Genomic DNA, 14166 nt, shown 5'->3' on the forward strand with positions numbered 1-14166 from the left:
TGCCTGTATGCTGGGAATCTGTGTTCAGAGTATGGGGATGTGAACATGATGATGATGTATGGTGGAGATAGTGCAGCATAATGTAAACTTGCAAGTCTTGTGGGGTTTATTTATTCAAACAACAAAAACAAGCCCCCAACTTATTAAAAATGCATTTTTCTTTCCCTTGTCTTCGTTTGGCTTTCTAAGACCCTGCTGTCCAGTGATCCTTACTGGGTGGGAGGCAGGAAATAGCCCCTCCAGAATTTCTCTAAAGGCATTGCTTGTAAAACAGTAGAGAGCTGCTAGGAATAGAGATCTCCTTCAAGCAGAGGCCCACTGCAGTGCAGGTGCAGGTTCTTGAAAGCTCAGGTTCAAGGTTATGTGCCACTGCTGCAAAGTCCAAGTTGTGTGCTAATATATATGCTTCTGATTTGAGAGTGAAGGAAACACAATGCACAATAACTTTTTCTGTTATTATGTGTTTGTTGACAAGGTGATGCAGGCTCAGTGTATAAAGGCAGAAACCGAATTCTATCGTTTTAGTCAAAGTGAAATAATCAAGGGAGAAGGACACACCATGGGAGCTTTGTACTGGCAGCTCAATGACATCTGGCAGGCACCTTCCTGGGCTTCCTTGGGTAAGTTTTTTGACAGTCTGATATCAGTCTTACTTATTTCCAGATATGGAAAACAAAGTAAGTGTGGCTGTGCTCTCTCTTTCAGGCAACTTCTGTCTGTGCTTTAGAAATGCTTTCCATAAAAGTGTTTTTCTAAGTCATCCCCAATAGTCTGTGAAAGTGGAAAAAGGTCAAGAACAAAGCAATTAATTCCCTATGAAAGTTTTGCTGTTTATCTTCCATTCTTACCCTTGTTTTGCAAGGTTTAGTTTGGAGAACTTAAAATTGTATGTAGCTCCTAATTTCTTAAAAATACCTCTTTTAGGTTTTTTTATTGTTTAAGCAACATTCTCATTTCTCCCAAGGGAATAATATAATTGAAGCCAGACAAACCTGCCTATTAGGATGCAGTGATGGTTAAGTCTGAGGGTATAACCCCCTTGTAAGGTAGACTTTCAGCTACCCTTGATTTTCCTGTGTAGGACTAGGTCTTCCTGGAACAGTGTGGGATGTATCACCCAGGTTTTTCCAGAGAAATTTTGCACTTTTTGCAGATTCAATTCTCTTAAAATTTAGAGACTTGTAAGAAATTCTGGTTTCAAAATGGCCTGTCCTAGAAATTGCTGAGTATATTGTCTCAGCTATACAGATGTATGCATGTACCCAGCCACCCTGGGTGAGAATGGAGTGGGACAGGAGAGTAAGAAGGAACACCCATGTATAATTATGTTTTCCACAATCCCAACAAATCTGATTGATTGAGTTCTCTCTGTCCCCATGGTATCACAGAATTATTGAGGCTGGAATAGACCTCCAAGATCATCAAGTCCAGCCTATGACCTAACACCACCAATTAACTGGACCATGCCAATAAGTGTAACATCCAGTCTTTCCTTAAATATCTCCAGGGATGGTGACTCCACCACCTCTCTGGGCTGTCCATTCCAGTGTTTATAATTCTCCTTTCCATGAGGAAGTGCTTCCTAACATCCAACCTAAACCTCCCCTGGTGCAGTTTCAGGCTATGCTGTCTTATCTTGTCACAAGTTTCCTGGGAGAAGAGCCCAACTCCCACCTTCCTACAACTTCCCTTCAGGTAGATGCAGAGTGTGATAAGGTCCCCCCTGAGTCTCCTCCAGGCTAAACAACCCTAGCCTCTCCTCCTCAGACTTTCCATCCTGTCCCTTCAATGATCAAAAATGATCAAAACCTCTCCTTTCAGCAGACAGCAGTGCACTGTCAACATGCTGCAGAACTGTGATCTGTTCTGAGCAGGATGGGATTTAGTATGTAAAGGCTAGGCATCTAGATTTCCTCTGTAGTTAGTTGAGGGAGAGATTGTTATATCCAGAGTGTGATTCATTTTCTCCTTAGCTGTCTAATAAGCGAGATCAATTATATTCTCCATGCTGAATGTGATTTTTCACAGAGCTTCTGAGAAGCTCTTCATAGGAGAAGATGACTAGCTGAGGTTTGGTGTCTAATGTAGTGTCAGGTGAGGTGAATCACTCTTGGTGATCAAATTATTCTGCTGATGTGCTATTTATGCACATGATCTCTCCTGATACATCTATTTTCCTTTTGGAACACAAAAAATGGAGTAATCAGATGTATAAAAAGATAAGTCACTTAGGCAGAGGAATGTGTGGTATGAGGGAAGTGGCTGTGTTTCGTGTTCTGAACATTCTGCCTAGAAGTCATTTCAAAAGCGAAGCTGCTCTGTTGCAGCTCTGCAGGACTTGGGTAGATTCTCTTGCAATTTTATTTCTTACATATTTATTTGTATTAATTTCTCACATATTCTGATTTTGCAAATCTTCAAGAATTTAATTGATGAGGAAATTTGAACTAGGAAAAGCTAAGAGTTAGTGTGAAGTTAAATGTGCCCTTGGAACAAAATGCCTATTTGGCCTTACTTTTAAAAAGAAGAAACAATAAAACCCCAACAAATTAGCCCACCCCACCCTCCCCATCTTTCCCTGTGTCCCTGCCTTTTAATTTTTGTTCATATTTCTCTCTTTCCCCTGCCCCACTGCATTCATTCAAGCAATAAAGGAAAACAAACCACTCTCACCACTCTGGTGAGACCCCACCTTGAGTACTGCATGCAGTTCTGGAGCCCCTATTACAGGAAGGACCTGGAGGTGCTGAAATGTGTCCAGAGAAGGACCATGAGGATGATCAGAGTGCTGGAGCTCCTCTCCTATGGAGACAGGCGGAGAGAGTTGGGGTTATTCAGTCTGGAGAGAAGGCTCTGAAGAGACCTTATTGTGACTTCCAGTATCTTAAGGGGGCCTACAAGAAAGCTGGAGAGGGACTTTTTAGGGTGTCAGGTAGTGACAGGACTAGGGAGGATGGAACAAAACTAGAAGGGGGTAGTTTCAGATTGGATGTTAGGAAGAAGTTTTCACCATGAGGGTGGTGAAACACTGGAACAGGTTGCCTAGGGAGGTGGTGGAAGTCTCATCCCTGGAGGTTTTTAAGGCCAGGCTGGATGTGGCTGTGAGCAACCTGATGTATTGTGAGGTGTCCCTGCCCATGGCAGCGGGGTTGGAACTAGATGATCCCTGAGGTCCCTTCCAACCCTAACAATTCCATGATAAGAAACAGGCTATTTTATTTAACTGTGAAGATGGCAGTCCAGCTGTAATGATCACCTTTCTGGACTTTCTAGACTTGCATTAAGAACTGGAATACCCCAGTGTTCATTTCTGTGATTCTAGCACTGGCTGACGCTCTTAGGCTTTAAGTGCCTCGAGAGAAAGATGCTTGGAAAAGTGTCCCTTGGTAAAAGACAGGTGTACTGATATATGGAGAGATCATGGAGACCATAAGTGTCTTTTTAAGTACAGAGCTGACATCATTGTGGAAAATATATCAAATACTTGAATTATTCATATGCTGTTGAAGTATACAGAAAAGAGGCTCAGCAGAGATACAGCTGTCTCTTTGTTTTGTTCGATTCCCTCAGCGGCATGAGGAAAGGTTTAATATTCATTTAATTAGGCAGCAGTGGTAGAGGGATTTTTGAAATGCTAATGGCTGAAATTATGCAAGATCTCAGAGAAATCGGTTTTATTTGCACTTCAAACCACGTTTTTGCATCTGGTTAGATGGCACAAGGAGTATCACCAAGGAGTGTTGTTCATTTAAATCTGTGATTGCACAGAGGGGCTTACATAACTTGCAGTACAAAGCAGAAGTGTTTCCTCACAAAGTGGGAAGAAGGTAGTACCTTCCACCTACCTTTTAAGATTCTTGCTTGAGATAAATGAAAACACAGCACAGCACTTCTGTCATAGCACTTCTGCCTTCAGTTCAGAGCTAAACAGCTTTTCCCACAACTCTGTTCTGATTGCCAGCACCTAGTCATGAAGCTGGTTGTGCCACTTTGAATGCTGTAGCATGTATGCAGTGTGTTTTGGTGAGGAGCACTGCCATGCTCCAACATGTGTCACCTTCAGGTACTCAGCTCAGAGATTCCCTTGAACAGATAACTGCCTTTTATCGCAGGCTCAATATTTAGAGCCCCTGGTGAGCTGGAAACCCCAGGCTGTTATGGAGAATAATAGATCTGACTTCATGGGACTGAAGTGAGGCAAGAACTAGCAGCATGCTTCTCAGGTTGCATTTACTGGTGTGAAGTAATTAATTTCAAATTGGTTCCAGGGAGAACTGTTTGTTCTCACTCCTGCAATCAGTGCAGAGGGCTTTGGGGAAGAGTCAGAAAAAGGGAAATGGGGTTTGCATTGCAAACCTAATTTTAGTTTCTGGTTCTGCAGTTTGATACCACAGGGAATGCAGACCCCATGTTATTATCAGGAAAAATGGGGGAACCTGAGTTTCTTTAAGGATCCATTTGAAAGGGGAGAGAGAGAACCACTCCAGGGCTACTTTAAATAACTTGCCTGTTGCCTTTGGGCATGCATGTCTTTAACAGGAAGGTTAAAGCCCTGAGATTTTTCCCAGTAACAAATCTGATCTCCAGATTTCTTACAACCATTTTGGGACAAGGGAGCTATTTTACATGCAACTTGCTTCTATTTTTGAGCCAAGAAATGTGACCCTGGTTTTAAGGAAATAAAGGCAGCAGATGAGCTGAAGAATATGCCTTCAATTTATTGGTGAGCTTCAGTTTTCTGTGCTGTGTGAAGTTACTTTAATGATTGTATTATCAAGATCGTGTTGCTGGAAAAGGTGTCTTTGGAGGACCCTTCGTGTATGAAATTGCTCCAGCAGTTAGATTTGGGTTCTTCAAAACTGCTCTGGGCTTTTGGGGAAGAGCAATATCCACCTTAAAAACCTAATGAAGATAAGCAGACTAGTGATGTCTTCAAACATCCCAAACCAGCAGGTGTAGTAGTTGAACCCTAGAATGAGTTCTGAAATGGTAAAAACTCATGCTTTTGTTTGTTGGCTGGATTGGTTGGTTGGTTTGTTTTTCCTCACAGAAGTGTAATGGCAAATTTATTCCCAGTTGCCTTTTTCACTATGTTTCTTGAGGATCTCTGTACCTGCGTCCTGAGTAGCAAACCTTCTCCCTTCCCCTCCAGTAACCACTGCAATGTAGTTAGGTAATCCAGCTGGAAAGCAAGGCACAGCAGGAACTGAGAGAAGGGCCCATTCAAAGAGAAACGGGATTTTGTTATACAGAGTAACAGGAACTGCTCTACTGCAACTGCATTATTCATTTCCTCATTTAAAACAGCTGAAGCCTGGATTTTCATCATGTCAAATAAATTGAGTTCAAAATATGAGGCAGTGGGCGCTTGAAACCTCAGCCCATGCTGCATAACTTGTCTGAGCTCATGGTGGCCTCTGTCTGAGGCCTGCAGTCAGCAATAGCTATTGCAGTGACAATTGAAATTCCTGAGAATTTTTTGGCAGTCCTGAGGGCTTCTGGGAGCTCAGCCCCTCCCAAAGCCTGAGGCTAGGCACAGTGTCATTTTCTCCTACAAGGACCATTGCTTTTTTATTCTGTTCCATTTCCATGGATCAGATGCTGCCCTGCAGTTCACCCTGTTCCAGATAATCCATCCCCATCCAAAGCTCTCATCTTCTCAGGTTTCACAGCCCTGAAAAGTAATTTGTTAGCACTCCCTGGGTTTGGCAGAATTGTCCTTTAGACCACCAACATTTTCTGTCAAGAATTATCCTTGGAATGCAAGAAGGTGGCTTCATTCATGTATTGAAGAGTACTAGTCTGCCAAGCATGATTGTCAGTTTATCAGCAATCTGGTTTGAAGAAACTCAGCAGCCTCTCTTGAAGTTTTCTTTCATACTTCATCTCTTTGGTTTGCTCCAGCTCTATTAACTGGAATGCTGTTGGTGTTCTGTTGGCAAGTCTGGCCTCACAGCACAGTTGAATCTTGTATGGGTTCTCCAGGTAGATGAGAGCTTTTCTTGTCTGTTCTTCAAGCTAGCTGATTGTGAGCTTGCTGAAAACAAGGTCATGTGCAAGGTGCTAAGCGGGAGCTAATGCACTTTGCTCTCCATAAAGTTCATTTATGTTTATGTGGAGAGCAGGCAAAGCATGATCAGAGCTCCCTGTGAAAGCCACAAGCACAGCCTTTTAAAGATTACATCACTCTGGATAATGAAATATGTGCAAGTGCTAAGAGCTTTGTACAAGCACCAAAAAGCAGCGAGGTAAGGAGTAATAACAAGAACGTAGGACTGGAAATGGTTTTCAGCATCTCTGAACTTCAAATTTATTGTATAAAATAGAGAGCCAGAAATGAGAATGAAACTGGTATCTAACTTTTCTTTCCTTATGAGATGCTGCTGCTGCTGACTTACTACTTCTTTTTAGTGTCAGTTTGTGGTTGAACAGAGTTAAAATACTGACAGTAGGTGCTAGATGGAAATAAATAGAAGTGGAAGCAGTTTCACTTTCAAAATGGTTGTGGCAGTGCTGCATTGGCAAAATAGAGATTTTTGGAGAGGAGATGATGTTTAATGGCTTTCCCAGGTTGTTAATGGCAGACTATCCAAGCATTCCCAGTAACAATGTACAGCTTTCCATCAAACAGGCGGAGAGGACTGTTTGGCACGTCTGCATCATGTGTCTGCTAAATCCCTCACAGTGAGTGCTGCCTCTAGATCCTGGCAAGTTCTTTTTGCCTAACTCAGAGCTGGGTTTGGTCTGAGAACTTTTTTCTTTATTTTTTTTTCTTCATTGCTATTGATGTTCCTCTAAGGAAGAACTGAAAAGGGCAAGAGAGAGCTTTGTATAAGCACCAAAAGACAGGCTCTTGTCTCTTTGCAGTGGTGACAGTTTGTGGCAACGCCACCAATTCTCATCTGTTTGTCTGGATTCTTAACAACCTAGATGCTTCAGCTGCCTCTTGGTGTGGAGTACACTCTCTCAGTTCTGCTGCTGTCTCCTGTGCATAAGGGTTTTAAAAATTGACTAGCAGCATAGCAGTGATAGGACCAGCACTTGAAAAATATGACCTTTTGCTGAAGCTCAAAAAAAAAAAGCTTGAAAGAGCATCAGATCCCTTCCAGAACCATGGCTGGAAGCAAACAAGATTAACTTCAGTCATTCTCTGTACCTGATAAAGGGGAAAAAGGGTGGAGGGTGATATTACGTTGCCATAGCAGGACCAGATAGTGCAGGTTGGATTCAGTAACAGATCTTTTTCTCTTTTAACTCTTCTCAGAGTATGGTGGCAAGTGGAAACTGCTCCATTATTTTGCCCAGAACTTCTTTGCACCGCTGCTGCCTGTGGCCTATGAAGACAGCGGTGTGTTGCATATTTATGGTGTCTCGGATCTTCACGTGGACCGCAAGCTGGCTTTGAGGGTAAGCGACATCTCTTTCACCACCATTGTGTCCCTCCTGCAAAACTCTGAGAAGCTGAATCAGCACATCCTTGTAAGGACAAACTTCAGTAAGTCCATGTTCAGACACAGTGAGGTGCAATTCTTGTCTTCAATCTTCTTGAGGCAGCGCTCTCCCTTTTTATGGTAGTGTCTACTGCTTAACAGCCTGTAGGTGCAGAGCTTAAATTAACTGTTCTGTTGAAATCTCACAGGGATTGACAGTTAAATAGAACCAAGTAGGAAAAATGGTACCTCACCACTTAACAAAACTGTTCCTGCTAGAACTAGATTCACTGATTATGTGAGAGGGGCAAAAAAAAAGGGATTGTAGTATTGCTTGCCAGTGTTCAAACCACACTGCTATGGGAAAAAGAGCTAGATTATTTTCTGGAATATCCAGAGAACCCTCTAGGTGTACTTTAACTGCAAGACCACCTGTGCAATGTCACCTTGTTACAGTCAAAGTCTTTACTGTTTTCTGATAATGCTGCAGAAACTGCTAGGATTTCTTAGGCACTGTTTGGGCTGGTGAATTATTCTCTAGAGCACAGGCTTGCTTTTGAATTTAATGTTTTGTTGCAGTTAACCATATGGCAGCCAGGTCTCAAATAAATTCAGGGTCCATTTTGCACTATAAGATACAATTCCTGATGGTAGGGCATCCCATGTGAAAAGGCTGGGAAGGATGGAAGAACAAGCCTAGAAACCTGGAATGACTCCCATGTCATTTCACATCTAGCAGTGTGAGCATGTCCATTGCTAATTCCCTGCTCTGGCTGCTGGGCTGCCATGAATATTCAGATGTGTAAGGTCACTTGTATACAGTCATATATATAGTGTAGGAGATGGTTGTTATTTCTGAATAGCCAGTTCTTAGAGTAGGATTGCACTGAAATGTTTTATTTCTGGTTTGAGTTACTGTTGCAGGCTTAAACTCAAGTTTCCTGCTAAGGCCAGCTAAGCACTGGCAGTAGGGCAGTTCCAGTCATATGCTCTAGTTCACAATTCAAGGAAAAGCTGGGACCTAAATCTTCTAAAAGGAGTTAATATCTGCTCCTGACTTCTGACTCTTGTTAGGCCAAAAATAATCTAAATTGTATGGAGAAACAGAAACTGTAATTCTCATTAAGTGCCTGCTTTCTAGAGTATGCTACCCTTTTTTTGCTCCTGTATTGACACGAAGTGATGGGAATGTGTATTATGACTTCCATAATCTCTGTTAAAAAGATGCTGCATCTTGTTTGATTGTGCCAAAGCTCTAGATTGCCCAGCTGGGTATCATCTGAATTAATGGTGAGCAATCTGTTTCAGACTAGAGAAGAGCAGATTTAGCTTGGATGTTAGGAACAAATTCTTTACCATGAAGGTTGCCCAGGGAGGTAGTTGAGGTCCCGTCCTTGGAGATACTCAAGGTGAGGCTCAACGGGGCTCTGGGCATGGGCAACCTGATCTACTTGAGGATGCCTCTGCTTACTGAAAAGGGGGTTGGACTAGATGACCTTTGCAGGGCCCTTCCAACCCAGGCCATTCCATAAATCTGTTTGCCTTTTTCAATCAGGGTGGGGCAAAAAAAGAGTGAACAAATTAGTGCCTTACTAATTCCATTTCCCAGCACTGACTTGGCAGGCATTTGCAACCCCTACTTCTCGAAGAAAACTCATTGCCATGTAGATCAAGAACAGCACATCTAGACTTTTGAACTGGATTTCTTGTTAGATTTGTATACTCTAATTACTATGCCATATTGATTGTTTACATCTTTGTGGAGACTTTTGCTAGGTGGAAATCAGCTGGTACTGTCAAGTGAACATAGAATCACAGAATTGTTAGGGTTGGAAGGGACCTCAAGGAACATCGTGTTCCAACCCCCCTGCCATGGGCCTCACACTACATCAGGTTGCTCAGAGCCACATCCAGCTGGCCTTAAAAACCTCCAGGGATGAGGCTTCTACCGCCTCCCTGGGCAACCTGTTCCAGTGCCTCACCACCCTCATGATGAAAAACATCTTCCGAACATCCAACATCTCTTGCAAAGAGCAATGCAAAACCTTGGCTGCTAGGTTGTTTTCACAGATGTAACCTTTCTTACAAGCTTTGTGCTCTCTCAACACGTTTGATAGGTCACTGTGCACTCCTGGAGCTCTTTGGAGCCAGTGTGCACCCTTGCCAAATATGGTGTGACTGTTAAAGCACAAAGTGCTGGCCCCATCTACAAGGAGTCCATAAATGACTTGCTGGAGAGATGTGGCAATTGTACCAGGAGAAGCTGTGTCGTTACCTTCTATCTTGTGGGAGAAGATGGGCTCCAGAGTCCTGTGAACCATCACTTCCTTTCCTCGCTGAAGGATGCTGTAGGGTTAGAGAAGACCCAACTGAAGGTAAGCATCAGTCATGATCAATTACTGCATTTGGTGTTGCTAACCATACTAGTTTGAGTCACTTTACTGCTGTGCAATGTCCTCTTCCACTTGATGTTCTTTCTGCATAGCTGTTGCGGTTCTAGCTGCCATGTTGAGGCAGAGTTTTACATTCCTTTTTTCTCTCTGTCACTCTGTGCATATCTGAATAACACTGGTGGGGTTTTCCTTGTTTGAAATACTGAAGCCTCCATTTCCTTTGTTTTGACTGGCTTTCACCTGACTGCTGCAGCATTGCTCCTTTCATTCTCTTTTTTGTCCCTAGGTAGGAAATAGCATTGGGGCAAGTGTGTTGGCTTGCAGACAGTTACGTGCCTCAGTGCTAGGTGATGCTAGCCGAGCTGTGTGGAGTGCCTCTTTGCCAGCAGCATTTCCTCTTGAGGGACTGAGGCTCTCAGCTCATTGCTAACATGCAATATTGCAAGCTCCTTTCCTGCTCTTGCAAATCCCTGCCTTCCAGCTAAGGGTTCTGATTTTCATAATAGTGATTATTTCTTAATATCTGGCAAGTCTGTCAGTCTTCCCAAAAGGCAGAGAAAGCCTGACAGTGATGTTTAACACTGTCATTTAGTCCTTTTGCTGCTTTTTCACAGATTGCCTCAGAGAGAGAGAGAGAACAAGCATGCTCTGTGTGTTAAGCACACGGTTAAGCTTCACTTCTTAGCATGTAATTTGTGTTGCAAAATTCTTAATCATCAGGTTGGCAGCATGGGGACCTGCGTGTTCTCACGTTTGGCTTCCACACTGCAGCTAAGCTAAACAAGGGGCAATTAGAGGTCGTTAATCTCTTTGAATCTGGACTAGTGTAAATGCTTTACAAAAAGAAAATGGGCCAAATTTCCCCCTCTTATCTCTTTCATGGCAGCATGCTCTGCCTCCTGAGCATACAAAGGAAAGACATCAGCCTGGCTTTAATTTTTTTTTAAGCTGGTTGCACAATCTGGAGTTTGAGTCATGCTGGGGTTTGGGGTTGGTTTGGGGGTTTTTGTGTGACATCATCAATAATAAAAAGCTCTGGAACTGGAGCACTGTTGGGAAATTTTATTCCTTTTTCCCCCAGGACTGTGTTGTCTCTGCAGTACCAACTGATGTCTCTAAACATCCTTGTACCCTACTGGGTTGTTTTAGGAAAGTATGCAGCTGTGATTGAAAAGAAAAGCCTCCTTGTTTTGAGAAGCTGATGCTTCTATACCTAGTTACTAATAACCAACTGGACTTTCAGATAGTTTAGTTGCTAGTCCAAGTGCTACTCTTCATAGTATTGCTTTTAAGAAATAGGAAGAGTTTGACTGTTTCTTTAGGAAACACAAAAGGTCAAGGATGTGTGGGGTTTTTTCTGTACAGATGAATTGTGTTGTCTGCCTTGTAAGCAGGATGTGTTTTCTGCACTTCACATCATTTGTCTGCTTTTTATGTTTAGTTTGGTATTTGAAAATCAATCATAGACCTGCAGACTTCTTTAGGCTGGAAAAAGACCCTTCAGATTAAATCCAGTGATTAACCTAACACTACCAACTCTGTGGCTAAATCGTGTCCCTAAGCACTATGTCTGTGCCTTTAAATACCTTCAGGGGTGATGATTCAACCACTTCCCTGGGCAGTCTGTGCCAGGGTTTGACAACCCTTGCAGTAATTTTTCCTGATGTCCAACCTAAGCTTTGCCTGGCACAACTCAAAGTTGCTTCCTCTTGTCCTGTCACTAGCTGCCTGGGACAAGGGACCAGCAGCCACCTTGCTACATCCTGCTCCTCCTGAAAGGAGGTTGATGGAGCATTTGATGTCATGGTGGTGAATACGCTGTATCAAAAGGCATCCTGCTTGTGCTTTCAAGCCTCTCTGAGATTAGCTACTGATAGAACTTAATATAAAGCATTGTACCCTGTCCTGGTGTTTCACAATACAGCTGCCTTGTACATGCAGTGTGAGATCTTCACTGCCATGTCCCATTATGATGAGGTGACCTCCTGTGTTGCTGTGACTCTTTTACCATCTCTTGCTTTTATGCATTTCTATTACTGACGTAATTGGAAAGCTACTGCAGCAGCTGTGAATTTACAGGTTCTGAAGCATGATGGGAAAAGGACAGATTCTCTCACTGCAGAAGTACAGGACACCAGCACTAGGTACAAGTCAGAGAGCCATTTATTTAGTTATCTCCCCAAGAAGGTGGCAGAGGGATAACATTTTGCGGCATTTTCACAGAATTGTCAGGGTTGGAAGGGACCTCAGGGATCATCTAGTTCCAACCCCCCTGCCATGGGCAGGGACACCTCACGCTAGATCACTTTGGCCAGAGCCACAGCCAGGGATGGGGCTTCTACCACCTCCCTGGGCAACCTCTCCCAGTGTCTCACCACCCTTATGGTGAAGAACTTCTTTCTAACATCTAATATAAACCTCTGTTTCTCCAGCTTGGATCCATTCCCCCCAGTCCTATCGCTGACACCCTAAAATGTCCCTCACCAGCTTTCTTGTAGGTTCCCTTTAAATATTGGAAAGCCACAGTAAGGTCTGCTCAGAGCCTTCTCTTGTCATTTTCCACAATGTGTAGGATGTTCTAGGAACGCTAACAACATTTGAAGGTTTTGTGTGAATCTTACCAACGAATCCTGTTGGTTTGCCCCTTTGTTCCAGAAGAGAATAGTCATTTTTGAGGGAGTGTGGTTGCTCAGTCTGGTTTACTGACCTGCAGGTCTTTCCCAGTGTGGGGGTAACTCTGTGAGTCTTTAACATGTGCATTTTCCTTTATTTATTTGTTGTCTTTGTGTTGTCTTTGTGTGCTGTGCTGGGTTTGTTGTTGTGGGTTTGTGTTTTTTCTCTTCCAGGCCTCTGTATCCCAACGAGATGACGTTTATGTGTTTGTTCTCCAGACCAGGGCAGTGGCTGCATTTGTTTCCCTGGATGTAGGGAGTATAAAGGGCAGATTCAGTGATAATGGTTTCCTTATGACAGAGAAGAAGAAAGTGGTTGTGTTTTATCCTTGGGAACCTACCAGTGTTGAAGAACTGGAAAAGTCCCTAACCTTGACCTCTCTGGTGGATGTTGTCTGACAATACTTAATATCCTTCTAAGATAAGGAGGTTAAAAAAAAATAATGAGAAGAGTTTAACCAAAGTTGAAGTGATGTACAACTTGAGCTGACTGGAGAACATCCTCTCTGTTCATGTCTTGTGTAAATGTTCACTGCTGATTCAATGTAAAGATGGCACGAGCAAAGCTTGCATCTGATGTGTGGTGTATTGAAAGCAGGCTTCCTCAGGTGCTGAGGAGAACACCTCTCCTGTACCAAATGGGAGGGGTGAGGTGGTGCCAGAGAGCTGGTCTGAGCTCTCCACTCCACAGGAGCTCAGAGTTGTGAATTCTTCTGCACTAAGAGGCAACACAAGTGTGCCTCCAGACTATGGTTGTAGAAGTCTGTATTTATTCTGTTTTCACTATGCAGTTGGAAGAAATTCATCCCAGAGGAATAGGAAGGCGTGCTGGGGGCAAGAGGGGTGGTCAGGATATGAAGCTGAAATCACCTGCACGGTTATTGACCCCAGCTGGAGTGGTTTGGTTTTATGCCAGGCTGGGAGAGTGCTAGTCCTGCCCTGTCAAGTCTATGGCTGTTGCTCCAACAGGTATGCTGCCTGCCTCTTGTAAGATAGGCTTCCAAACAGACAGGGAACCTCAGCTCTCTAGTCAGACACCACAGCAATCTGCTCTCCTGAAAGGAAATGGAGTTGGAGATTTTCTGCTCTCAGGCAACATTGAGCCGTGACCTTGAGAGCTCTGCATCCAGCTTTGACTTTTCCCAGAGGGCTGCAGGTGTGGTTACAAACCTTTTGCTGCTGCATGGAATCCTGCATAATATGGCATAGCATGAGATGTGCCTGGCTGTGGGAAAAGGAAGGGGGAGAAGAATTGCCCAAAGGTATGAAGAGGGGCAGCGTAGAGAAGCAGTGGGCGTGTGAGAGGACCACAGTGACTGCATTTTCTCTAGTGACCCTGTGCTCCACACTGATCCCTCTCCCTTTCCAACAGAGGAAAACCTCAACATCCTGATTTAGCTTCTCTGTGTGTGGGTTCTCTGTGGAAGACATGGTTGACTGAGTGTTAGATCTGATGGCACACTGAACTCCTTAATCCCTACAAAGACATGGTGCTTCCCTGTCTATTCTGAGGAAACTGGTTCTTAAAATGTTTAGGTTTCTCCCAGAAATGTCATCTCACTTTGGCATCTGCCACACAGAAAACAAGCTTGCTTCAGCATGAGGGGCTGCTGGAGCCTGTGGAGCTGAAAGTCTGGAGCTTCAACTATCAGGAAGTCCAGGCCACTAAGC

General features: G+C 43.5%; 1 protein-coding gene across 1 annotated transcript in view; it reads left to right on the plus strand.

Moving 5' to 3' along the window:
- MANBA (mannosidase beta) overlaps nucleotides 1-13313 on the plus strand; it is a 50902-nt gene extending 37589 nt beyond the window's left edge. The window contains exons 14-17 of the mRNA XM_054162963.1: nucleotides 476-620; nucleotides 7265-7407; nucleotides 9548-9805; nucleotides 12670-13313. Coding sequence (XP_054018938.1) covers nucleotides 476-620; nucleotides 7265-7407; nucleotides 9548-9805; nucleotides 12670-12894 — 771 coding nt within the window. The 3' untranslated portion in view covers nucleotides 12895-13313. The remainder of the gene's footprint in view (nucleotides 1-475; nucleotides 621-7264; nucleotides 7408-9547; nucleotides 9806-12669) is intronic.
- The last annotated feature ends 853 nt before the right edge of the window (nucleotides 13314-14166 follow it).

This window comes from Dryobates pubescens, chromosome 1 (genome assembly GCF_014839835.1).
Source record: "Dryobates pubescens isolate bDryPub1 chromosome 1, bDryPub1.pri, whole genome shotgun sequence".
NCBI classification, from domain to species: domain Eukaryota; kingdom Metazoa; phylum Chordata; class Aves; order Piciformes; family Picidae; genus Dryobates; species Dryobates pubescens.